The sequence below is a fragment of the Dermacentor albipictus genome, chromosome 10 (assembly GCF_038994185.2).
Source record: "Dermacentor albipictus isolate Rhodes 1998 colony chromosome 10, USDA_Dalb.pri_finalv2, whole genome shotgun sequence".
Lineage (NCBI taxonomy): Eukaryota > Metazoa > Arthropoda > Arachnida > Ixodida > Ixodidae > Dermacentor > Dermacentor albipictus.
In genome coordinates this window covers 72,127,333-72,154,892 of record NC_091830.1, presented here as the reverse complement: position 1 = coordinate 72,154,892, position 27,560 = coordinate 72,127,333, and the positions used below count along the sequence as shown (strand labels likewise).

General features: G+C 46.7%; 1 protein-coding gene across 1 annotated transcript in view; it reads right to left on the bottom strand.

Annotated features, from left to right (window-relative positions):
- The window catches only part of Aplip1 (JNK-interacting protein Aplip1), a 63,472-nt gene that overhangs the window by 13,141 nt on the left and 22,771 nt on the right, over positions 1-27,560 (bottom strand). Inside the window, exons 7-12 of the mRNA XM_065428358.2 lie at positions 27,047-27,229; positions 20,420-20,500; positions 15,105-15,208; positions 14,781-14,885; positions 14,271-14,350; positions 5,493-5,591 (exon numbers count right to left, since the gene is read on the bottom strand). Of these exons, the coding sequence (XP_065284430.2) occupies positions 5,493-5,591; positions 14,271-14,350; positions 14,781-14,885; positions 15,105-15,208; positions 20,420-20,500; positions 27,047-27,229 (652 nt within the window). The remainder of the gene's footprint in view (positions 1-5,492; positions 5,592-14,270; positions 14,351-14,780; positions 14,886-15,104; positions 15,209-20,419; positions 20,501-27,046; positions 27,230-27,560) is intronic.

Genomic DNA, 27,560 nt, shown 5'->3' with positions numbered 1-27,560 from the left:
GAGGTAGATGTAGAGGACTTGACAGAATCAGATTCGTAAGACCATTCTGTGAAGTGGCAATGATTTGAAAATTCATTGAACAAATGGGTAAACGAATTCTAAGCAAAAGAAAGGAATAGGTATCAGACAGGCAAGAATGCCAAGAGCGTGAGCAAAAATGGAAAGAGCTTGAAAAAGAAATTGCAGCATTGAACAAACAGATACAAGATTTACAGCAGTTAAAGTCAAAAGCGGCTTGTGAAATCTGTAGGCTGGACGCAGCGAAAGTGGGAGGAAGTAGATAGCAAATGCCCACAGAAGTAGTAGCACCTGCGAGATTAGCAGCACATTCATAAGTGAACTCGAAGTGCTAGCAGCTAACGATGCCTTAGTGGCAGCAGAGGCCGTTAAAGGCCAGAGTGAGAACGATGAGGTGCTGTGCCAACAGAGCACTGCAGAGACAGCTAGGCCAGCTGTGAAGGAGTTGGGACAGTCACTGCGCGTGTGCGTAGCTTGTAACGTTAGCGAGGTACAGAGTACTGTTGACCCGACAAGACGCGAGCGCCCATGTCAGGTCAGATCTGCGTGCCGAAGGGAAGTGTCAGCCGGGTGATGCAGTTGAGGGCAGTACGCAGGATTGCGAGCTGCGTAGCTAAAGAGAAGACAACTGCATTGTTCGGGGATCGGTGCAGCTCTCCGCCAGTCTAGGTAGCCAAGAGAGGGATGATTTAGTTAGGAATCATTCGGACTGTGCGCAAGACAGCGATCGAGACCGACGGGCTGTGTGCCGATGCATAGCGTGAGCTGGACCATGCAGTAGAGGGCAGTTCGCAGGAGTGCAAGTTGCATAGTTCGAGTAAAGCCTGCTGCATTGTTCCAGAGTCGGTTGAGCTGCCCGCCAGTCTATGCAAAGAGAGAGTTGATTTAACTGATAATCACTCGGACTGTGCAAGTAAGAGACCGATCCGAGCCGACGAGATGTGCACCGGTCAGCACAAGGTGCGAGAAGGCGACATGAAAGAGAGTTTGAAGAAAAAGCGCTGTAGAAAGAAGCGCGCTAAAATCGGAATGTGGTGGCTAATGTAGCGCAGCCAAAGATGGCGAAAGACGCAAAAAGCCAGGGTGCGAGGAAAAGAAAGGTGCGGTCGTCGACGATGTTGGCGCATCAAACACATTCGGGCCACCGGTCAACAAGAGACCGAGAAGCATGTTCTGCACGGACGCGGACAAAGGGCGCGGGGCAATTATGTTCCTCGTCGTTCCGTCGTTCGTTTCAGAATGCAGCATGGAGGGCGAAGGAGCGCCAGGTGGCAAGACGAGACGAGGTAGTAGGGAGTTGCGACGCGGTCAGTTAAGTTAGAGATGAAAGTGGGGCGCCAGGACGCAAATTGGCAGGAGACTGTAACGTCTTGGAGGAGCTGATAGTGTGTCAGCCCTTTTGTTGTTCCTCGGTAGCCAGAGTACCTTTCGAACCGCGACCACCTCGAGTACGGCTCAAAAGTATGAGTCAGTCGAAAACGTTTGGAACAGGAGGCCAAGAGAGCTTCCGTTGAAATGAAACATGTTGTTTTATTTTATTTCTGAACATTTTGAAAATTTTCGCGATTTAAGACTAGAATTTCTTTCAATATGTAAGGTGTGAGCTTTGTGTTTTTGTTTGAGAAGCTCAGAGATTGGAAAGATGCGTTTTATGCAAACCTGTAGTTTCGCGAGGTGTTCATTAATGAGTAGATAGGCTTTCTTTTTTTGTGTGTGAGTAACCTGAAGGTCAAGGTTATCGTTAAGAGGCCTATGATAACGCGTGTGTGTATTAGTTAACCTTCTTTTTTTATAAGTGTTCTTGAATTTTCTAAGGTAAAGCGCGTAGATTCTCAGTTAGTGCATGATTTGCACTGAGAAGCGTTCCTAGTTCCTTTAGCGCATCCTGTGAGGACGGAAGGAAGCAGAAAGTTTGACTGGGTTGCTTGTGCGTGTTGAGGGCAGCCGTATTCTGACTTCTCTAGTAAGCGTGCGTGGAACTAGTTGTTAGAAGACGCATTTTTTTAAGGGTTCTGCGGAGTGCGTAAGTTACGCAAGTTTAGTTGCTTGGTTAAGTTACGTGTCCTGTATGGACTAGAGAAAGACACGTAAGCGTGATGGAACGTTTGCGTACGACGCAAGTACGTGTTCTCAATAATGACCGCAAAGCTAGCGCGATTGTGATTACGTACCTGTGGAGTTGACCAGACTGTTCAGTGGCAACAGTACGTGCGATAAGTACGCCACTGTGATAGGGTAAGAACAGGCTGTTCATGAACTTAGGCTGCTTAAGTTATGTCTGGGTATTGGTGGTTGAGAGCCTTCGGTTTAGTTCTGCGTAAACCTTTACTCTTGTGCAGCGCAATGGTCAGGTTTGGTCAAACTCGGGGGGAACATGAACACTCGCTTTGGCGGCACGAAATTTTAGGGCAATATTTGGGGTTCCCAGTTTAGTGGCTTGCACTGAAATTTTGATAGGAAGCCTGGTAGGTTAACAGCTGAACGGTATTGTGTTGCCGGGATCGACTCTCTGTGCCTGTTGTTGTGAGATGGTTGCAGGCATTCCAAATTCGCAGGGGTTGCAGAGAGCAAAGCCATAATCTTGCTCGCCAACCATTCTCTTCCTCCCCAGCGGTTGTCAGCACTGGCCACTCGAGATTTTCCAGGCCATGGAGGAGCTGTTAGGAATGGCGTGCCGAGATGCGGACCTGTAAGTCTTCTCAGCCAGCTGCGAGCGTTGCGAGCTACCCCGAAGAAAACCATGGAAGCCTACCACAATTGCTGTGGTGACTCTTTTCATAGGGACCGTGAGGTGCCGCGTCAGCAACCCCTCAGCGTCGCATGACCGTGATCAGCGGACCAACTATTGTTAGTGAAATCGCCAATGCCTTCACAATTCGACTGAAGAAGGGGGATTTCCTGGAAGGAGATGCGTGGCAGTGCCTACTCACGGGCCTTTGAAGACGGCAGACAATGGACAGCGGTGGAGGCCACTGTGTGAGGTCCGCTCGGGGATTAAGAGGCGTCTGCTTGGGGCAAGCCACATGTCTGCGAGAACCCGCTCAACTCGGGTTCTGGGAACCCAAAGTGTGTGCGTGAGCCCTTCTCCTCCAAAAAGGCAGGTCGACTGCATTGACGATGGCGTCAAATGGTTCTCTCACCTAGGGAACTAGGGACCAATGGAGTGTTTATGAGCAGCTGTTGTCGGCTGCTAGAGTGTGCTCGTCGTTGTGCTTCGTGCTCGTATGTTGTATGCTTCGTCTTGCGTGTTCCATTTGGGAGCCATGCTAGACTGTCGAATGTCTCTCTTGTTTAAAATGTAAATACTGTAAATGAACCCCATATGCCTAGTTCCTCCCAAGTTCCTCTCTACAACCTACAACCCTTACAAATAGTGGCAGCGGCGAGGTCCTCCGACAAACCCTGACAACTGGATGCCAGCGGTGGGATCGTCCTCCAAATCTTGCAAGACTAACCGAGCATCTTAATAAGACCCTCGCAGACATGCCTTGCATGTATGTCGACATAGAGCATAAGAACTGGGATCAGATTTTGCGTTATGTTACCTTCGCCTACAATACCGCTCAACAAGAAACTGGAATGACGCTGTTCAGCTTGGTCTATAGTCGCGAAGCCACGAAAATGATGGATGGCATGCTGCCGCAAGAGTTTGACAACATACCTACCAACGTTGACGAATTTACCCAGCACCTCCACCAGTCTCGAATGGCAATTGAACGGCCAAGTGTTTTTGTGTCCAAAATTTCAGACATTTTTATACACTGACTTTATGAGGTACCATGGCAGTGCCACGAGGGCATCTGAATTATTGAAATGTCCGAAAAGTTGAGCAACTGAAAAATCAGTCATTGACTGTAGTTGCATAACCCTACTGAATGCATTGCGCTGCTGTGGAAACGAAAATACCACACTTTTGTGCAGTATGGGCAAATGGCACTTCAGTGGGCTCAGCCAGGAGCAGGCAAGTCGAATTGTAGCAAGATGGCACAATTGGACCACCACTGCTTTAAGGCACTATCATGAAGTGCCTGGGCATGGGTCAGTAGTGTGCATGGCGTGAGTGCTACGGCTTCCGTTTATTGTGATGACTATATGGAGACTCAAGCCACACTAACAATGTTGGCATCATGTCCCGGATGTAGAGCATATAGTAGGCAGGTCGTCTCGGTCACTTCGAGCCTGCTCTTCGCCCTGGCACCACACCCAGCATCCCTCCGTAGCATATAATGTGCTGTCCTTGTGCACTGACACGTCAACACAATATCCAGAAAAAACACCCTGCAGTACAGGCAACTCTTTGCAGCTCGCTAGCTACAGCCCACTTACTGGTGTAACAATGGGCGCAGGAAAAAATGAACACATCAGCACAACTCTCGCCTCGCCACATGGCGAGGTTGAAGACTACCTGCCAAGTGCAGTCCTGATATGTCTGTGCATCACAGCACTCACATTCACCAACAGAGCTAACCATTCATTATTAGCACTGACCAACATAGCATTCACAAATACAGCTAACCAATAAGGATCCCAGCAGCTCTACTGGGAAGCTTTGCTTGGTTTTGAGAATTGCCTCCCAATGGCTACTAATTTCCTTTGTCAGTACAATGCATAAGTGGTTCATCCTCTATACACATTTTTTGTCTGACCTATACAGTCTACAGTTTCATGTTCAAAGACCAGTGGCTGTATTTGGAGCAGGTTCCAGACATGCCACATTAATAGCTGATCCAATCAACTAATATGTTGCGCTATCGAGGAAATGAGACACCACAACTACTGAGAGGACCAGCTATATATAAAATTTTGAGAAAGAACACCAAATAATGATCAAAGAAGGGACATAATTGCCACTGCCACTTTGAAAATATGGTACCAGCTCCGTAACCTAATGCATATTATTTTTCATTGATAAAATGTAATCAACTAAATGATCATTCGTGTTTGAAATTTGACTGAAGCACACATAAGACAGCAACACAAATAGGGAGGTAGACAGGATAAACGTGAACATTTCAAACAGGAATGTCAACCAACTAACCCAGCTCGCCATATTGTAAACGATCATTAGAAAGATGCTTCTTTTTTAAAACAAAAAGAAAATTCCCACCACTTATTTATCTACACGGCTTTCCTTCAAATTCCTTGTCACGCCTTTTAACACTTCTCTCAACTCTATTTGCCAGAGTATGGCACTCTTACTGGTTGTCACAGCTCACAAGCCACAGCGATAAACAGTGAACAGCGAATCATTCTATGCAGATGAATCCAACATTATGTTGACAGCAACCACCAGCAGAAACCATTGGAGAAACCTTTGCTATTCTTGTGTTCACGATAAAAAAGTAATTAGTAATTACTATTTACCAACCTACTTTTTATTTAAATACATAGCCAAAGTGTCAATACATGACAAACCTCTAGTACAAGGCCATTGTAGACAAGCTGAAAAGAAAGCATGTCTCTAGAGCACTCACCCGACAGCTTCAGCCACTTCCCGTGTAGAGCCCTCAGCTTGAAACACGTGGCAGGCGAAGCGTTCTCGTAGAGGGTGCTTTGTGATGAACCCGAAATACCTGAAAGTCATAAGAAGTGTCACACTCTGCTGGACAGCTGAAGCAGTTCCGTGGACATTGTGGGTTCGATCCCAGCGACTGAAGCCCCATTTCAATGGAGAGAAAATTAAAAAAACACCCCTGTACTTAAGATTTAGCAGCACATTAAAGAACTGATATACAGTCGAACCCGGCTATATCGAACTCGCAAAAAAACGCCTATCAGTTCGATATAGAGCATAATTCGATATAAGCCTGCTAAATAATTGGATGCCATAAAAGCACATACCATTTATGAAATCACTTTATTGATGAAACTAGCTTCGTTTCGCACGAAATAGACCTGCATTTTCTTCTGCTTGGGCAATTTCGCTGCGTGCGAGGCACGCACTTCCCCACGTTGTCTAAGGAGTCGGAGCAGCTGAGGCCGCAACATTCCGCCTTCGCGCAGAAGCACCGGACTAGTGCGAGCGCACCAATCGCTTCGGAGGATGTGGGCCAAAGACGGTCGTTGCTTTCCTCGTTGTGCCCATTTTCACTTGTGCTCGGCACGATGCCGGCAATGTAGTCTTTGTTTCCGGGCTCTCCTGTGGTCGCAACACCATCATTTGCGCTCACAAACTCGTCCACCGTTGATTTGTCAACAGCTTCCGGAAATTCTGACACCTCGCTCCAAACTTCGGCAACGACAACGGCTTCATCGCATTAATCAGAATTTACAGTCATCACCGAGCACGCGGAAGTCGGTACGGCTTAAGCAATTTCGGATGAACCACTCGTACACGGCCGCGCGTACGCGTTGGGCGCCACAGGCACCGGGTCGTGAGTTCAGCCGCTTTAGCCCTAATCTCCCCCTTATTCTTCAAGATCGTGCTGAGAGTGCTCCTCGAAATCTTGCACGCTGCGGGGACATCCGACTTGTCACCGCGTTCGACCCGGTTTATTATTTCGAGCTTCACGATGAAAGGCGAATTCTGCCGCCTCATCACGCCAACACTGCGGGAGAACGCGCACACAATGAATCAGATAAGCAGCGAGACAACTAGCACTTTCGCCACCTTGCACGACGAGGGCACAAGAGCCTCTGATTGGCTGTCGGAGCAAGCGCTGCGGGCGGACGGGCCAGGATCATTTTTTTGTAGGGTGGTGTCGGCGGCTCCGAGGTAGCGCAGTCACGTAGGGAGAGCGGTTGGATGGAGCCGCGCCGCCGGGTTTTCCCTTCACCGCGAGGGAAAGCCAACTTCCGGGGGCACTTTTCGCCGTTTGACGTTCGATATATAGGGAGTCGCTACTAGTTTTGTTCGATGTATGCGTAATTTTTGCTATATATACTCATTGTAACTATACCGTGTCCAGAAATTGTTCGATATATGGAATAATTCGATGTAAACGGGTTCGATATAGTCGGGTTCGACTGTACAGATTACACTTGCACAACAGCACCTCGTTCGTACGTCTTGGAAAAATAAAAGGTCAGAAAAGAAAAACGTAATAACCAGGGACACGTACAACCTGGAGCCACTAAAATATTTGACAGACTCAACTGTAGTAGACATCTATGCAACATCAAGTTTTGTGCGAATCATTGTCGCAAGAGATTTAGATGCGCACTGTGCTGGTCGGGTCTGAGCAGCCTGAGATGCATGTTCTCATTTCTGGGTCTTCGGCAAGCTGCATTTGCAGTTCTCAAATTCAGGCCGAGTCAGCAACTTCCCGAGACGAGATATTCTGCGGGAAGTTGTGACGCGGTCACAGGGCAAGAATCGTTGCAGGAAGAGATGGCAACATATATTGTTGTTTTCCTATTGCATAGGGTTTTAACATGGCAACAGGAAGTCAAAACAAAATTGAGCTGCTGGATGATGCCGAAATACAATGCTGCCAGAGGGAAATATGCTTACTTGGTGCTGCCTACAGCATTGAGCAGTGGCGTGTTTAGGTTATCGCCTACTACAAGTTTGTAGTAAGTTTCCAACGGCACTTTGTCCCACGTGCAATGACACAGCTATGAATGAGATGTGTGACAACTAGCGATGAAATTTGCCTGTACCGAAATAGGAAGATGAATGTGCGCCGACATTTTCATGTGACACGGGAAGGCAAGTACTGCGGGGAAGCTGCTACAGCAGGTAGCTACTGCTCTCATTCGCACATGTACTGCACCTTTTCTTGTTCACATAGGATCCAGTGGCCGGAAAACGTTTGACACGATAGTAGTTTGGTGACATACTCAACATTGGTGCCAAAAGGTAGTGTTTTTGGGGAAAGTATCGACCAGAAAAAAGGAAGCGCAACGGTATTGGCCCATTCTTCATGCTCTCAATTGTGAATGTTAATGCCGGGAACTAGTAGGACATAGGATTATATCAATGAGGTTCTACTCTATATGCATCACAAAGTATGTAAATGCATAAAGTACACCACATATAGAGCTTAAATAAATATTACGAGTGAAGCAAATGAACATTTTGGTGACAGCAAAATTTGTTCTATATAAGGGCGCCATAAGTTTTCCATAGGTCTAGTATGATATGGAACATATACAGACGTATGATTTTTTGGAGACCCTAGGAACCACAATACCATCCAAAATTGAGGCAGTCTGAAGAAGTTAATGCATGCCCCTTTACTGCTCCCAAGGCCTCAAATTATCACAGGCACATCTAAAATAGCTTTAGAGGTTTGCCACATGTTCATTAGGCATATCAGTGCTCGTAATGTAACAGGAGGCTGCAAATGCAAGCGTGTATAATTAAGAACCACATACTGTGTGTAGCAATGATGGCCCCTTTCAACTCTTGGTATGCTACCAGGCAATACATTGTGTATGCTTCACAGTGTAACACTTCCATATTGCCACGAAGCTAACTTCCCAGGACCGGCCCTTTCAAACAGTATGCTTCACTGCAAGACAGTGCATGTGCTTCCTGGTGTAACACTCCTGTATTGTGGCGAAGCTGACTTTTGGGAACTGTCAGACAGTTGGACAGCGGCTCCTCATCTCATGACTAAGAATGATCCCTTTTAATATTCGGTCACAAAAATATATACAGCTAGAATGGTCACATGACGTGAGAACTGGTCAAAGGAAATGAAAGCATAGTGCCTATCTCAGTGCGTGTCTGCGGCACAGGCACACACCGCGCATATCAGAATGACGTCGCAGGAACTGGTGCTGCGCAACGCTTGACCTTTGACGTGTTTTGTGTGCTTTGAAGCCATCAGCTAGGATGACAAAGGCGAAGTCGGCGCCATTGCTGACAGTAGCGAATTCTTTCAATAATATATACGACACCAAACAGTAGGAAGCTTGGCAGCAAACGTCAAAGCAGCTAGGCCGACCGTTGCCGCAGTGGTGGCTATGGCTACCAGAGGATCAGCATGTGGGAGCATTGGTTCGAAGCTTCTCCATACGGATGGTCAACCAGTGAAGCTGAAACGCGCGGCCTTGGTGTTTATCACTGTGTTAATCCTGACGGTTCATTAAACTATGGCTTGGTAGGCTGCCGGATCCTCAGTATGCAGTTGCTGCTTCCGCTCGGCTGCATGAACCTGTTCTCATGCCAGGCTGCAGCATCGGCACAGCGTAGAGGAGCTTGTTCCCTGTTCTGCTTGTGGCATTTCTGATCGAAAGCTGCCTGCTCTTCAGGAGTACGTACGACACGTGGCCAACCTATTTGGCCAACCTCAACTGTTCTCACATATTCTCACACATATTCTCAGCCTGGGCACAATACCTCAGTGTTGCATTTCACTGCTTTAGTTTATTTTGTTAACACGAGGGGCACCTGCATCTCAGCACCAGCCAACACTTTATTTTTTTTTGTGAGCTCAAGCTCCTTCAAAAAAGCAGGGGTACGATTCCTTTCCCATTCATTCTCCACTGCGTAGGCCCTTTCTGTTCTCGTCTTCCTTCTGCCGCGCATTCACCCCACAGACCATTTGAAGCATTCTTTTGGTCTGTTGTGCAGTCAACCTCCAATTTTTTGAACTCCCTAAGGGCCACGAAAATGTCCGAAAAATAGGGCAGTTCGAAAAAAATGAATGCATGTTTTTTACTGCCCTTAAAGGCCCTCTCACCAGGCCCCATAACAAATTTTGGTTATATGCTGGAAGTTGTTATGTGTCCTCTATGGAGCGTCCTGCCGCAAAAAAAAAAGGTATTCAAGTCGGCTCAATAGCCGAGATAGAAATATCTTAGTGCTGTGAGCCCCTGATTTCAGGAGGAGAGCTTCACTGCCAAGCAAGACACTCTTACCACTCGCCCCGTCTAACCTCCGCAAGCGAAGTTCCTTCCCTGCATTCTCCCACACTGGACCTCGAGGATCGCCTGACACATACGACAAGGGCCCTGCCTTCATTATTTTTTTCTTCGCTTCTTTCCCCCTTATTTTTGTGGTGCTGCACACTTGCACTGACGGCGTCGCACGCAGAATGTTGTGATTGTCTCGTTTCACGCAGCGCACGATTTTGCACGCTGCGTACGAGGACACCTAACTAGTCATATAAGTCACTGCTACATGAATACTTAGGCAGACGTAAGCGGATCAGAGAGCATGATCCCGTGCTTTCGGTGTCTGTGCAGGCGATTGCACGATGTGGGAAGAAGCAGATGAAACAGAAGTGAATCTTTCTTGCTGCGATGCGAAGCAAAAAACATGAAGGGATTTATTTGGTTTTTGTGTTTTATTATTTCTCTAAGCTTTAATTCATGTATTCAAGTAACATATTACACAAAGAACAGATGCTGCCTTGAGTAATTCTTGAAGTCACGTGTCAGCTTGAGCGACGTCACAGTGCAAACACATGTACGTAGGCACACTGGCACATGTATGTCATCCTCTGGCTTGGAGCGCGGCAGCCGCAAGAAGGGAAAATGGCCGCAAAAGGGAAATGGTTTGAAATTTCATGTCTTTCCATGGTGCGTAGCGATGTATACTTTGCAAACAGGACTGTTATCACACAATGTATGCTCGGTGCTTGTCAGCTCAAAATGACCAGACCTGGTGAGGAGCCTTTTTGGACTCAAATCGCCATAGGCACATTCAAAAAAGCTCTGAATGCCTGCCAGTATACTTATTAGGCATATTGGTGCTCATACTGTGACAGGAGATGGCGGGCGCATGCATGTATACTTAAGGAATACACACTGTGTCCCGTGACAATTGCCCCTTTCCACACTTGTTATGCATCACTGCATAGCACTTCTATACTAAGGCGAAGCTGACTTTCGGGAACCGGCATTATGCAACGCATTGTGCTGTACGAGCTTTGAAGACAATTAATTACAAGGATGACAATGGCAGAGTCGAAGACAATACTGACAGTGGTGAAGCATTTGAATGAAAAGCACGGCGTCGAACAGCAAGAAGCTTGGTAGCGAACGTCGAAGCAGCTAAGCCTAGCGTTGCCACACTGGTGGCTACTGCTGCTAGCAGATCTGCATGCGAGCGCCGGTTCGAGGCGGCGAGGTAATCGAAATGGCGGCGGTGGTGGCTTTGATTAATGCAATTTCGGACCTGCGGTCATGGCGAAAAGTCAGGAAAATCGGACGGCGAAAGGTTCTTGCGTCAGGAATTTCAGATGTTCTTGCACACCAACTCTATGGGGTAGGTGATGGTGCCGCGAAGCTGTGTGAATTATCGGGCGTTCAGAAAGCTGGCCATTGACTGTACACTGGCAACTCCTCCAGCTGACCGACACGGCGTCAAAGTAGATTCTTCACGATTCCTCTGTTACTCAAGCCAGCCATACCGAGACTTTCGTTCTCCTTCAAACAAATAATGCTGAATTTTCCCTGATATAAGCTGAAATTCCCTGAGTTTTGCCGGAGTATTACCAGCCTATTCAAAATCCCTGAGAATTCCTGGTTGGTAGACACCCTGGCTGTCACTCTCAAGTAAGCATGTTAAAGAAAAAACAACTTAATCCAGTTTGAACAGTAAGCAGTAGCATTTATTTTGTTCAGAAAGAAAACAGAAGGGAGGGGTTAGTAAAACGCACAGCAAATAAAATATCTTCGAAAAAAATGGTAAAACCTATCCCAAATCCAATCGAACATTTTCAACCACAAGTAAAAAGGAGATGCATACAGAAACAAATATTTTCCAATACGAGCTATTTCTATCAACTGATAGCGAGCTCAATGGTATGAGGCCCGAACTTTGCCATAAGTGACATTCTCTCTCAGCAGCTGGTAAGTCAACCACAATTGTCCTGACATAGTCTCAGCCTGCGCACACAACCTCAGTGCTGTATTTCACTGCTTTAAAGAGATTATTTTGGTATGAATGACAGACACCTGTATCTCAGCGTCAGTCAACAATGTGTTTTGAGCTCAAGCTCCTTCAAACAACTGGTGGCACACTTCCTTTCCTGTTCATTCGTCAGTCAATGCGTCATTCCTTACTGTTGTTGACCTCTTTCCACCACGCGTTCGCCCCATTGACTATTCAAAGCATCCTCTTGGTCAGTTGTACAGTCAACATCCGATTTTTCTTGCTCCCTAGTGGCCATGAAAACACTGAAAAATCGGGCAGTAAAAAAAATGTATGCATGTTCTGTTATTGTCCTTAAGGGCTCAAGTCGCCACAGGCACGTCCAAAAAAAAGCTCTGAAGGCCTGCCAGTATACTAATTAGGCATATCGGTGCTCGTACTGTGACAGGAGACGTTGGGTGCATGCCTGTATAATTAAGGAATACATACTAGGTCCCATGACAATAGCCCGGTCCCACACTTAAGCTTCACCGCAATGCTTTGCGTATGCTTCACGGCATAATATTGTTGTATTGAGGCGAAGCTTACTTTCGGAAACTGGCATAATGCAACATGCCGCGCATTCTGAGGTTCGAAATCGTTGGCGAGGACTACAAAACTGGGTCGGCGCCATTGCAAACAGTGGCAAATTGCTAACAGTAGCAAACGTCGAAGAAGCTAGGCCTAGCGCTGCCGCGGATCTGCATGCGAGCGCCACTTCAAGGCAGCGAGATAATAAAAACTAGATAATAAAAACCTTTGCTGCAGATGTGGAACGTCCTTTCTGCCGCAGGCGTTTCGTGAGTGGTGGCACTGGCTAACATTTCCAAGGTTAGTTGTAGTAGTAACACATAAATACCCAAGAAAGTGAATGGGGAAACCGGCCGCTGTAGCTCAATTGGTTAGAGCATCGCATGCGTAATGCCAAGACGTGGGATCGTTCCCCACCTGCGGCAAGTTGTATTTTTTTCATCCGCTTTCATTGCCATTATATTATCAGTTCTTTAATTGAATTAGTAAGTACAAGTAATTTCCCCTACGTTTTTCTTGGTGTCTTTGTTTGTTGGCTTCGCATGATGTGATTTACCAAAAAGAGTCGCACCAGTCCTCATCAGCAAGGAATGCGTTCATATCATGCACAGAAATGATATATTTTACTGAGTGAGCTACTTGTGCGATGTTATTTATAAAATAGCAGGTGTTTTTGCAAAAACATTAAAGAAAGCTTGAAAATTGCCTTTCACAATTTTTAAACATTTTATCATTCTCAGGATGCTGCAATTTTCAAGATATTCATTCCCAATGCTCTCAACAAAAACAGTTTTGTAATTTTTGTGTTTCAATGCATAACATGTTGCGCTTGAAGTATAAGTGGAACAAAAGCCCATTTTTACTGCAAATTTGACAGCGCATATCGCGAGACTGGTGTCAACCTGAGACTTCGTTTCAAATAGATAGGCCTTGCGATCTCACTAGCTCTTACAACTATTACAGTAAGTTTCCTAGTATTATGTGAACCTTTTGAATGCAATGTATTCCCCATTCCTGCCTTGTGTAAAGCCTCGTTGATACACTATCTTATTATGTACAATTCCGTGCCAACATTCACCATCGAGGACACAGAAAATGACCCAATACACTCACGCTTCTTTTTTACCAGTTCATACATTCCTGGAAAATGCAATCTTTTGGCACCTTTGTTCAGCACATCGTCAACAGCCACCATATGATATGTTTTTGGCAGCTAGATACCATGTAAACAAGTAAAGGTATGAGGTACGTGTGCTGTTGAGAACAGTTGCTGCCTGTTGCAACAGCTTCCCTGCAATACTCGCCTGCCTGTCTCGCATTAAGACACCACGCGCACTCACAGTTTCCTATTCAAGTACCAGCAAATCTCCTTTCTGGTCGTCACATGCTGCATTTATAACTATTGCGGCGAAACCCTATTGTAATAAGCATCGCCATCTGTTTCACATATGGGGTATAGTGGCGTTGAAGTGTACTGCATTCTTTTAATAGGCGATAACCCGAACGCGCCGATGTTCCATGCTGCCGATGGCGCGATGGGAGCATCGGCATCTCGTGCTGCAAAGATTTGTGTAACGCTTCACATTACTTATGTATCAACAGCTGAGTCTAAAATTTTTTTCTGACTTCAAATCGTACGTTTTCTCAGTTGGTTTTTCTCGCATTCTTTTACAAAACGAATGGATGAGCACTACTGTGTTTGTAAATTGCAATATAGCTCAGATGGTAGAGCGGGCCCCCAGAAAAGTGTTGGTCCCACGTTCAGTCCCTGGACCAGAACACATTTTTCTTCAAACGCGAAGCTTGCCGTCTGAGAAAACTATGGGTTTCTTATATAGCTTCATGCTAGCCTAAAGAAAAGGACAATTTTGCCTTCCTCACACTAAATGTGAGAACACAATAAATGACTCACTTGTGATCCTTTGGGTGATATCCACAGAAGGTGACATTCTTGAGATTGAAAAAGTAGTCATGGGTTGGCACATGGTTTGGCTGTTTGGAAGAGAAGGACATCTTATTGCAGTTCAATGCAGTTATGAGCAATTGCTCTTCCATCTATCTACAAAGAGTTACAAACGGCCTTCATTCAGCAACAGCAGTACGTACAGTCATGACAAAAGGTATCAAGGAGGAGAGGACAGAGCCATGAAAAGCATGACACTCCAACCTAAAAACGAATAAATGTGTCCACTCAATAAATGAACTACGTCCTGCACATTCCTTCTTGCGGTGTTTCTCGCACTGTGTTAGTACAGTACAGTACAGTACGCACAGTACCGTCTGAACCTTAAGTTCAGACGGTACTGTATCAAAGTCAAGTTTCAAAGCAGATTCCGGTAGACAGACATTGAGAGGGACAAGTTTGCAACCACATTTAAAGGCCTGTTATGCTCGATTGGAGAAACATGAGTAGATGGCTTACAGCTGGTCGCCCACGGTCCACCATCCGAAGGCCAAGATCGGTGACTTCGAGGACACACGGATGCGAACCGTGCACGCCGACTTCGGAAGCACTGGCCTTGGCAACCTGTTTTTGAGACACAGGATAAATGCTAGCTACTGGTGCCGAACGAATTGTTTGATTTAATTTCAAGAATTTCTTTCGGCGGTGGACATTTAAATCAAATGCTGCCTACAAAACCCATGCGCACGCACTGATGGCAAATCAAGACCACCCGAACGCACAAGGCAGACGCCAGAACTCAAATGAAGTTGCATTTATGAAAAAACTCCCTGCCCTGCTCACCTTTCGAATCGCCTGGCAGAAGACTTCACTGCCCTTGTGGCAGGACACTTCAACTGAGCCCAGGAAGTCCAGTAGGTAGCGCTCCTTCCTGATCTGCTGGCCCTCTGCAAGGCGAAAGCATTGAAACGGGTGTCACTACAGTTGATCTCCAAGGAGTGTTGCTAGAGAATCAGAGTGTTGCGAGTGTAGAGAATGTATCCAAGCACAACATCACTAAATGTCACTAATGGCTTCTCAGATGTCCCTGGTATGTGGCTACACAAGTCGCTGCATGGTGTGCAAATGACGTAGCCAGTTTTTGGATTCATTCATCCCAGTCAAAACTCTTTGGCACTGAAACTTTTGTGCAGTTGAACAGTCGGCCTTAGTGATGCATTTAAGCACTTGAACAAGGTGCCCAACTCCTCTGACATGGGCACACGAAAACCATGGCCTCCGAGATCAGTTCTTTCAAAGGCCCTGCAAGAACCTTAGCACTTGCTCCCAGCAGCACTGCAGCACTCTGACTGTATGCTATGAAAACAGAGTAGAATATGTTGTTGGGCTAGCTGGTTCAAGTCTAGGAGGTGCATATCAGTGCGACATGGAAATAAAGAGTAGACAGAAGGGAGTAAGAAAGAACAAAAAAAATTTATGGGGTTTTACGTGCCAAAACCACTTTCTGATTATGAGGCACGCCGTAGTGGAGGACTCCGGAAATTTCGACCACATGGGGCTCTTTAACGTGCACCTAAATCTAAGCACACGGGTGTTTTTGCATTTCGCCCCCATCTAAATGCGGCCGCCGTGGCCGGGATTCGATCCCGCAACCTCGTGCAGTAAGAAAGAACAGAAATTGCTCTTGGCAAAACACGAACACTTGCTCAGTACTTCACAATACTTTGCAGATACATAAGCATGCCAAAACACAGCCCCTGCCACTCCTACACTTGCTTTTTTGCTGTTTTCATTCTACATGCCACAGGGTCAGGTTGCTTGTTGCAGCTGGAAGTTTCTCAGGGCTGTTAGACAAGACCTATAGGCTGCTGCTACAGCCAGCAGCTTAGTAGATGTTGCATTTACAACAGCATCTATTCATCAGCACCTACAACAAAAACGTTAACACCGAGACACAGTAGAACTTTATATTATACTTTTGTTTTGGAAATCGCACTTTTACTTATACAAAGGCAGTACCGTCGAATCTTGTTAATTCGAATGCACATATTTCAAACGTTCGTTTTACTCGAACTGACGCTGTGGTCCCACAGAGTTATGCGTATTCCAATAGGCAAGAACGCCCAGTAATTCGAACGTGCAAGAAATTGTGACGGTTAATTCAAACACAGTGCGCTCCAACAATGCTCTGAGCAACACGCCAAGCCATGTGGCAGCCCCTCTGACCAGCATTCCTCTTAAGCAGCCGTGGAGGAAGAGCTTAGGCGAGACTCCTCAACGCTGCGTGTGAAGAAAACAAAAAACGTGGTGGAAATTTGGCGTGACAGGCTAGTGACGGGGGTAGTGACCGCAGGTTTGAAACGGCATTATTTGAAGCCATCACCAACCCCATTTTTATTATCGTGCCACCTCGAGATGGCACTCTCGCACGCAGATCCGCTGGCAGTCGTAGCCACACCACGGCAACACTAGGCCTAGCCACTTTGACGTTCACTACCAAACGTCTTGCTGTTTGGTACCATGTTTTTCATTTAAATAATTCGCCGCTGTTAGCAATGGCACCGACTCCACCATTGTAATCCTCGTCAATGGCTTCGAAGTGCGGAAAGCATGGCGTGTTGCATAATGCTGGTTCTCAAAAAAAACAACTTCGCTTCAATACAGCAGTCTTACGCAGTGAAGCATACTAAAAGTTCGAAGGGCAAACTGTCACGAGACTGTTTCACTTATTTTTTTTTATTTGTAAAATACCTTACAAGGCCCCTACATGGGGCAGTGAGTAAGGGGGGCATATAATCAAACAAGCACATGCAATCTCGTAACAACATGAAGGTAGAGAAAACACAACACCAGCCGAGTGCACAGCTTAAAAATTAGAGCAACATTAGCTACACACAGCTGTGTATGAGTGCAATAAAAAGGAACTCGATAAGTTTATAACAAGCATATTACAGTGCAAGAAAAAAGTAGGAAAAATAAAACCAAAGCGTGAGTATGATAGCAATGGTTAACAAGGGTTAAGTGAGTTGAGTGAGCGCCTGAATTTTTCACGGTCAGTTTCCGCAACTACGTTATCGGGGAGTCTATTCCAGAGATGAATGGCACGTGGAATTGCAGACGAGTTAAAAACTTCAGTTTTACCATAGATGCGTATGAAGCTAAGATGATTGTGTAATCTGCGACATGTACAATGACGTTTCTAGACAAAGGGAGCATTTGTTAGTGTGGTAGGCGTACTTATGAAACAATCACAAGAGGGCTATGTCGCGACAATTACCAAACTTACTTGCACAATGATTGCACTTCTTCTATAAAAAAAAAATTTATGCAAATTCAAGGATACGATCATTATGCGTTTAAATTTTCCGAAAAAAAAGTTTTTAGCACCGAAGACGCAAAAGGGCAAGTTTCGGGTTGGAATTCTTACGATGGCTATGGTAAACATAGCCAAACCTAAAAGTTGAGTAAGGCTCACCTTTGTAATAAATGCACACATTACGTAGGCACTACATGAACTACATATTGCCCTTTCATTTCTCTAATTGAATAAAGGGTGCCTCACTTTATTTGGAGTCTGAATCTTCACAGCCATCGCTGCAAGCTTCAATTTCAGAACCGGCAGTGTCATCGCTGGGGGGGCACCTTCGCAGTCCCACAGTAGATCGTCTTCTGTTCTATCCAGCGCATTGGATATGCCGGTCTTCTTAAAACTCTTCGCCACTACCTCGCAAGAGACACCACTCCACGCTTCGACGATCCAGGAGCAAGGCACCTCTACGGACGGTCTTCCGATTTTGACGCTCGGCATCAAATCATGTTTCCCTACCGCCATCCATTCTGCGTACAGTCTTCGACATCGACCTTGAATGCTTTGTTCAGTGACACGTCAAGAGGCTGCAGCAGTGACATCAGACCCCCAGGGATGACTGAAATGTCCGTGCGTAGCTCCTTAAGCACAGCTTGAACGCTATCCACAATATGGCCCGAGAAACTGTCCAACACAAGAAGCGAAGGAAGCAGAAGTGCTTTTGGTCTTCGTCCCCAAACAGTCTTAATCCGATAGACCAGGAGTTCTGCTGTCATCCACCCTTTAACTTGAGCGCGGATGTGGATGCCACAGGGAAAGTTTCCCTTCGGAATAGTCTTCAATTTCAGGATGACGTATGGTGGAAGCCTGCGCCCGTCTGCCGTCACTGCAAGCATTACAGTGCATCGCAGCTTCTCAACACCAGATGTCTTCACGAGGACACTCTGAGCACCCATCTCGTTGACTGTCGTGTTTCAGGGCATGTCGAAGGTCAACGGAGTTTGGTCGGCATTCCCCATTTGCGACAAGAGGAAGCCATTCTTCTCGTGGATCCTCATGACGAAGTGATGGATGTCTACCACCTTTTCTTCATACGCGGATGGGAGCCACTGGCACGACGACGTCCGCTCCCTAAGTGAAAGTCCATTTCGTCGCATGAAGCGAGTCATCCTACCGGAGCTAGGGCGAAAGTCCTTTGCAACGATTCCCAGCTTCCTGGCAACTGCACGCGCCTGTATCTGTATCATTTCCAATGATATGCACAACCATTGTTGCGCAGATCCTTCACATCTTTAAGGACCGCCTTCTCAACGTGAGGGAACTTGCCGGTTTTGGGCCTGCTGAAAACCCGGCGTGTCCTATCAGTAGCCATCAGCTGCTCCTGCTGTTTTTTCCCAGCAGCGTATTCTGATTTCATCGACGTCGAAATGCCTGCCGGCAGCACGGTTGCCATGCTTCAGCCCGTATTCAACAGCCTTACACTTAAACACGGCCGTAAAACTCGCATACCGTGCCATGGTGAAACGGCGCCAACACAGACAAACAATCAATCAATGCAACTTAATTTCACAACTTTACACGGCAAAAAAGGTGGCCGAAGATAAAGCAGCTAAACTGCAGCTTGACTGGGCTCCAGCCACCCATTAGCAATGGAGACGAAACGCATTTAGCAATACTAAATCTTCATAAAAAGCACTGTACCAGACATACAATGAATCCATGATTACATTACAATCAAACGCACCTCTCTAAGGACATGTAGGAAGAATGAAATAGAAAGGCTAAGTACTCATAATATACATACATAATACAATGGCTAGACACAACAAAACCAAAGTATATATATATTTTTTTTATTGCGTGAATAAACTTCTTATGTCTTTCTTCGCTAATGTTGTGATGTCAATATTTATCGTGTCATAGTGATATAATGTCGTTAGCAATGTATGCCGAATTGTCTGTCGGCCGTACTGTGTGTGCGAAAAATGAACGTGCCATGGTGGTTGATACCGAAAGGGATAGGTATGTTGTTGGGGTGTGCTCAAGGGCAAGGGCTTGCTCAAGGGTGTGCTCAAGGGCTTTGTGATAGGGTGCGATCACGAAGCGCACGGCCACCTAGAAATATGTTGAAAACGCTGTGTGCATGGAAACGTGTCCGAATGCGTTTGCTGCGGGATGACAACCCGTCATCCAACAGACAGCTGCTGCTGTAACAGTGCGGGACATCAAAACAAAAATGGCGACTGACAGAGCAAGCCAGACACAATTTGTTTTTTTTTGTTTGTTTGTTTGTTTTTGTCGCGTGAGTACATTACGTGCATTGGAACAGGTTCTTCGGCATCAGTAATGAATAAGATCGTTAAATTGGCGACCATTATAAAGCAAACAAATAATAAAATCAAGGCAAGTTTGGTTGTAGATCTTTTTTTTTTTATTGTTATTCTTGAACTCCAGAAAGTGATGAAGTGAATGAAATGGGGCATCTGCTTAAGAATCTGTTTGGTGCATGCAGTCCGCTCGATAACTTTTGAAGAGTCGTTTGCGCAGCATTCAACAGATGGTAAGCACGATCATCATCAGCTAGACTTGGCAAACAACATATCGCTGTGGCAAGTTCGGGTGCGATCATTACGAGGGAAATAAAAAAAATCGAATATATAAGTGACACTGAAAGGGTTAAATACACTGAAAACATATTGGGCCAACCAGAAATTCTTGTTTTGTTTGAAGTGACCAAAAGTAGGAAACATCCGGGTTTTAATTATGCCGAGTCTATAATATGAAGTTTGCTCTCAGCATCATTACCCCGCCTACCAGCACTTCCAACAACAGAGCAAGCAGATTTGCATACCTGAGCCAAAGTCTGAGTAGTCAGCATCAATTACATAGGCACTTGGGAAGATCCCTGTGGCTCCGGTCCTCAGGTTGACACCTGCAGAAATGTGAAAACATTGCATTTGTGCACATACTCCAATTGTTCAGTCATGCACGAAAGGAACAGTAAGAGCTCACAACCTCTATTAAAAATAAAACACTGACTTTGGCACCGTAAGTGTGGCAGCATTGCATCATATTAACAGTGCTTGCATTAAAAAAACTTTGCTACCACCGGTGACAAGTCAAGAAACACTGAAGGGGATCTCCTTGAAAAAGCATGATGCATTTTAGGGTGGCATTTTCGAGCAATCTCTTTTTTGGAATATGATCACTTATGCAAGATTTCAAGTGATTCGTACGTACGTTTGCCAGTTGGCACATTTTTTTCTCACATTTTTTCTTCATAAGTATGAATGAGGTTCAAGTGTACCGTGTACAGACTCAGCAGAAAATTAAAAATCAATACCAAAAGCAAGATGCAACCAAATGCTATCACTCACTCAATGATGCGCATCCCTTTATACTATCTCTCTGAGGCATGCAATGCAACAGATGGTTTAGCAGCACACATGTCACCCAAATTGTTTATAAAAAAACGCTTCTTTAATCTGACGTGCCACCTTATCTTTGTAGCTAGCCAGCAATCTGGTATCGGAAGGCACTGGGGAGCAGCCGTATTCTTTATGTTGCAAAGATAAGTTAGGAAACGGTTGGCCTTTGAGAGATGCTTTGTAGTCCATCAACCTATTATTCTAACAGTTCTGCCCAACGTCTATTCTGCCCAACGTAGCATTTTCCACACTTCAGATAACCCACATGCCATAAAGATGGGATAGCCCTTCTGTATTTTAGAGGAAAACTGGAAATCAGAACTTTGTATGCAGGATTACCACAAAACACAGGTTCGCTATTAAAATGAGAGATTCATTGGTATTCAACTTCAGAGAGAGAATAGCACTTGATCATACCCTACATTTTTATTGATAAAAAAAAATATTTTCCATATGTCCACATAGTGCAGTAAAAGCTTGTTAATTCGAATTTTGCGGGGATGCCGTGAAAATTTGAATTATACAAAATTCGAACTAATGAAAGTCATAGAAGAAGTTGACCAATGATTACGATACTCCCTAATGTGAATGAGAGCAGGCATACACATTACGTCACATTGGCGAGAACACGTTTGACGCACTGGCGCAGCCAACGTAACCACACGCGGCCAGCGTGGGCCGACGTTGAGAAGGCTCTTGCTCCACCCGCACTTTCGTTGCACCGACTGCGCCGACCCACAATGCATTGCACGAAGAGAAAAAGGTGCCCCCACTGCTTCGCTGACAGTTGCTGACAGCCATTCAAAACGGATGCGCGGGTTGGACATCGTTATGCGTATGCTCCAAAGAGAGCAGCCAACGCGCAGGTCGAAGGGGACGGAATTTCGGCTGGCGCAACGCGCTCACCCTCGCGCTGAGAGTGCCAGACCAAAAACGTGCCTTGGCACCACCACCGCAGTAGGAGTGGATCAGAGCTAACATTTTTGTTCTTTGACCTAGAGAAACGAAATTTGGCAGTCACACTCGAAAGTGTCTTAAATAAAGAAATCTGAATATGAAGAAATATGCACCAGGATTGTAGCTCTTGCTGTCTTTGGTTACAGGTGACTTTTTGGGTTTCTGCCCTTGCATTTCGTGCACATGACACGACTTTCTGGCTTGCTAACAGTCCTTCTCTGCAGCCCTCCGAAGGGCAACGGCACAAGGTCTTATGCCCAGTGTAGTGCAAAGCTCAGTATAAGCTCGCAAGTTGCCTGCATTACACCTGGCAACTGCCTCGCATACTGCTGCTCCTACAGTGAAAACGGAGGCACGCTGCTACTTCGATATTAATGACCAAATCACTGAATGTAGGCTTTCTGCAGTGTTCTGTGTTTCGTTTCCACTACACCGAGCCAGTAAGTGAGGGTCAGACAAGAGTGGGTGGACCGGCAGCAGCGCTTGCACAACTCTGCCGAGAAGATTGTACTTGTGTGGAGGTTGTGGCTTGCCTTCTGCCTCAGCTGAACATTGCCTGCACCAGCTGCAAGCACCAGGTGGGCACAGATTGTGATGGGGCTCAGCATCTGTGGGCGCGATGTGATACAGTGCTGACATCACTGTCCTTTGTATGTCTCCCACATTCGTGCTACTTTGCAGGGCTAGGCCATAGTAACTAGTCAATCTTGTTATCAAATCCTGTGTCAGGCCACCTTTCCCACTGAGTGCCTCTCCCTTCTTGGCTTTGCTCACAAGAGAGTGAAGTGCTGTGCCCAACTGTATTTGAACATGGTTCACACAGTCCTCCTTTGCGAGAAGTACGAAGCCATATGTCAGTTCATTGCACACGGCCAGATAGGTGTGGCTGTCTCCATCACAGATTACATTTGCATACCTGAGGTCGTTTCTGCTAAGGGAGTGCCCAAAAAGCTGCAGTGCGGCTTCAACTTCCCTGCGTCCTGCCTGACATCAGTGTTTTTTTGGCACTGGTGGGCCTTCTCCCATTCATGGTATGCAGGGTCGCTTCCGGTTGGCCTTATTTCACATCCAAGACAGAAGTTTGACAAGACTGTACAGTCAGTCAAGCACAAGACCTGTGTAAAATTCCATTACGCGGCCTACACCAATGTGCAAGCTGTGTCCACGCATCAGCCACGTGCCATCATACACAACTGTAATGTTCTTAGTCGAGCTCACTTCCATTTCTTTATAGACATCCTTGACAGCCTTCACAGCATCTGCAAAAACTGTTTCCGCAGCCACTTCAGCTGCTGGCTTGAGCACTTTCTTCAAATGCTCTTGGTATGTCTTCTGGTGCAGTCCTTGGTGTGATACATTCATCACTGCCCAGAAGTCATTCAGAGATGTGGGCCCTTTGCCAATGCTCCGGATTGCCTGCATAGATCTGAGGTTTGTGTCGAAAACCCTCGCACCTTGCTTTCTTTGAGAGGACCACTGAGAGCTGATAACACCTCAAAAACATTTTAGCACCATTTTCACCGCAAGTCCAAGTCTGGTGTCCCGGTCCACTGCTAGGCTTGGCATCCGGCAAATCGGGCAGAGGGCCTCCTTAATTAGCTAATTTAGAGCACCCATTTGAATTACTACGAACTCGTCTTCTGGCACAGGCGCAGTATCTTCCTCCGGCAGCACGGTCAGCGCGAACTTCCGCTCAGTTGCCGACATCGCACTGAGCGACTCGCGAACAGTGGACGCGTGCGCTTGCGTCATTTCCGCAGACACAAAACTTTGTTCTCTATGTTCTTGACTGGTACGACGCCAGTTGTATGAAATTTCGGCACAGCTCCGCTGATTGAAGGCATCTGCCGACACACCAGTTATCACCTCCGAAATGACTTATGTGTCACGTTGAAGAGCTTCATGCTGATGCGCACTGAGATCAAGGAAACAGTCCTCTGATGACGAATCTGACCGTTGTATTGTTCGGTATGCTGCTGTAGCTTGTTGATGTCCCAGGATCCAGGGCGACATCGCTGTCACTGCTTGGTGGCCGACTTGGTGGGGCACCGCACGGCATGCTGACACCCAATGCCGGCGCCCGCATAGTGCCATTTGACGAGTCCGGCTCATAGGCGATCCCTTCCAGAGACTTCCGTGCAGTAGGGGTTCACCGTTTCTGCTTTCCGTGTGCAAGCTCAGCCTTGCGTTTCTTTTGATACGTGTGACCCATGGCTACAAACTATGTGCAAGACATAGGGAAAACCAACCCCGGTATTGAGATCAGTGTTGGTCCTGTGCCTGGCAGCCCGTGATTTTTCAAGCAGAAGACACAGCGACGGATCATAAAGCCAGAACTCGACAACAAAGAGCGGTGAACGATCACAAAAATGGCAAAAGGCAAACTCAAAGACACCAGCAACAAGGGAGCTGGAGCAGATGACAAGCCTTGCTACAGCCGGAGGCAACCACGTGACCGAGCGCGCAGCAGCCAATAGCAGCCGCGCAATCTCCCATACGCAAGCTTTGTCCAATCGCAGCTGCGCTTTTGAGCTGCGGGAAATTTGAAAGGTCTCATGAGCATCCCAATCACAAGCAAGCCATGCCTATACCACGCCACCGCTGCCACCGGCGATGCCGGGAAAAAAAGAATGCGCAAGGATTCACAAACAAAACAAGACCAACATGGCGGCGCTTGCTTGAGCAGCTGAGAAATGGTGCTCGCTTGCTGTTCAGGGGCTGTTGCAGTGGGTTATGTATTTAAAGTACTTTTACCATGAATTAGACGCTGATATTTACAAGAAAGACAGTTTATGACATATTCTACCTATATATGTGGTTTTCCAAAACCCGAATTTTTCGAGATTACAGTCGCCGACTGATTTCCGGACTTGGACATGCTCGATTACTCGGTCTGCTTCGCGGCACCGCCATTCTCCCCATAGACAATAATGTATAACAACTGCCGAAAGTTCGGACGCCTTGCCACCTCTCGTCAGATTTTTCGGACACTCCTTGAGCCAACTCATCGAGAGCACCATGCACCGACTCTGACCGGTGCATGGTTCGATTTGCTGAATGCCATTTTTGTTTTGAACAGAGCCTCCTTGCTGCCCCATGAAGTGGCGCTACTGCGAATCCCCGCTCATCATCATCGTTTCTGCCTGGTTCGATAGAGTGGCTCTACAGCACTTCCGGTTTCAGCTTAGTAAGCCATGTCAAGACAATCCAGTAGCTGATTTGTTTCTTCGCGCATGACACTGCGAGTAGGCCACGTTTTTCGTTTGTGCGACTGGTGTCGGTATGGTGGTGTCTGCTTTGTATGCTGTGTCGAGGTTCCGGTGATCCAACGCGGCATACGGAAACATCGTGTCAAGTGTCTAATGGTGCCGACAGTGTCCGCGCAGACTGCGTAGGGGCATGCCGGCAAGCGGGTGCCGGGAGGCCTAAGATTTGTCGCCTTCTGATGTGCTCCCTACTGACGCGGAAAGTGTCCTGCTGAGACGTGCGCAGTGGTTGCATTGCGATTCCGAACACCGTCTCGTTTGACAGTTTCACAGGTGCTGACATTGCTGTACTGACATGCGCAGAACTCGACGACGGCGAGATCATACGTTAGGTATCTGCTGCGCCGCATGACAATGACTTCGAGTCGGAAGATGATGCACCATGTGCTATGCTGCCGTCGCATGCGGAGCATGTACAAGCAGTGACTGTGCTTTCAGCAGCCTAGATTCAGGCTTATCTGATTGCGCATAAACGGAATAGCGTGCAACGGCGCATTCACGATTTCTTCAAGCCTACTGCTGAGCCCGAATAAGTGCATGGAAATAAAGGATTTCATTTTTTTTCTTAATCTGCTTTTCGGATACCCGTTTATTCGGACGTTTCCGCAGTCCTCGTGAGGTCCAAATAAACGGTCGGCGATTGTATTTTACTTTCGAAGGCCGCGTCCCTCTTTAAAATGCACTCGCGAACCACACCGCAACCTGCTGGGACGTTGGTCTCCGTTCTACTCTCGTAGCTGCCCCGGCTGCACGATCGCGAGTTGTGCAATACGTACAGGTGGCGTCCAAACATGTATCCCAGCAATGCTTTCCTTTGAGTAACAGCCCCGAATCCAACGGCTATGCTTTTTGATACACCGAGCGCCGATAAACGTCACGGGCACCATGTAACGTGAAAAAAAAAAAAGAGAAACATGCAGCGCCACATCTGCATTTTCATTTTGGAGGTCTTGAGAGAAGGAGAGAACCAACCCGCAACAGAGGCATTGGCCATGCCTGGCCAGGCACAAACACGTCTCTCTCCAGTTGGGCCTAAACAAACGGCCACAGGTGCAAAGAGTAAAGCTGGGCGGCCCGCATGGCGATGCTAGCGTCGCCAACGTGCTCCCGCGGACTAGCACTCTCCCCAACCATGATCCCGCCGAGTTCGAATTATCGGTGGCGGTGCAGATTTCAGTGTGAATTAGCGAGATGCATTACACATTGCTTTCAATACATTGTTAGAGGGACCGCAGCAACTACTTCGAATTATTCAAAATTTGAAATTAAAGAGCTGTGAAATAACGAGCTTTTACTGTGCTATAGAACTGAGTTGTAATTAATGCCGGCATACTAATTTGGAGTTCCTGTTAATAAACGAACACCACACTCTACATTCACTCACTCTACACTCTACAGTAACAGCGTACAACATTGTTGTTATGCAATGCTAGGATACTCCCAAGCATGCCTAGCACCATTTTCTTGCGCACGATTTGCAAACGTTAAACTCCGTGACAAAGTTTCTGATATTGGATTTGAAATACAATATTCAGTATTTTGACTGCACACCCCTATATGAAATGTATTACGAAGACTTTTTGCACCGATACTTCTTTATTCAGGTCGGTTAATTTACAATTATGGTTAATAAAAAAAGGACCAATGAGGGTCGGGTATGTCAGCCTTTGGTTACGATGACCATTGAAACTGAAGGCGTGAACATAGTACAACGAGACTTTCAAAACAAACTGCGGTGTTAGCCACCTGGAGAGCCCATAATCAACTCTTGTTCGGATGAGCTAGTTAAACACTGCCGAGACACGTTGCTGAGAAGGGTGGACCCACCTTCACACCACGCGTCATCTGCCTCCTTGCTGACGTAGACGGGGTCCCCGATGTCGATGGCCACCTCATCCGCATGCCTCGGCACGAACCGGTACAGACCCCGGTGCGTGGCGTCTTGCAGCTGCAGCAGGCCGGCCCCCGAAGTCGTCGTCGAGCTGGGACTGCTTGTCGACAGGGGGCTCCCTAATGGAACAAGTAGAAGACAGAAGCATGCTTACGCTGGCGCCACGTAAAAAAGACTGATCTCACCAAATTCTCACACACTCATGCCACTGCCAGCCACGCCGTGCTACTAGCGATGGTGGTAGCTTCACACCCTTCCACTACTAGATTTGCAGCAGAGCCGCTTTTCCTTAGGCAATCTCCCATCACTCGTCTTCTTTACATTTCTTCCTACACGTTTGTCTGACACTTATGACCCTTTTCCCACCTCTTGGATTGCGAGAGAAAACATGTGGACACTCGAGGCGCATTTTCGCTAGCATGCTGTCCTGCTTCCAATGGCGCAAGAATG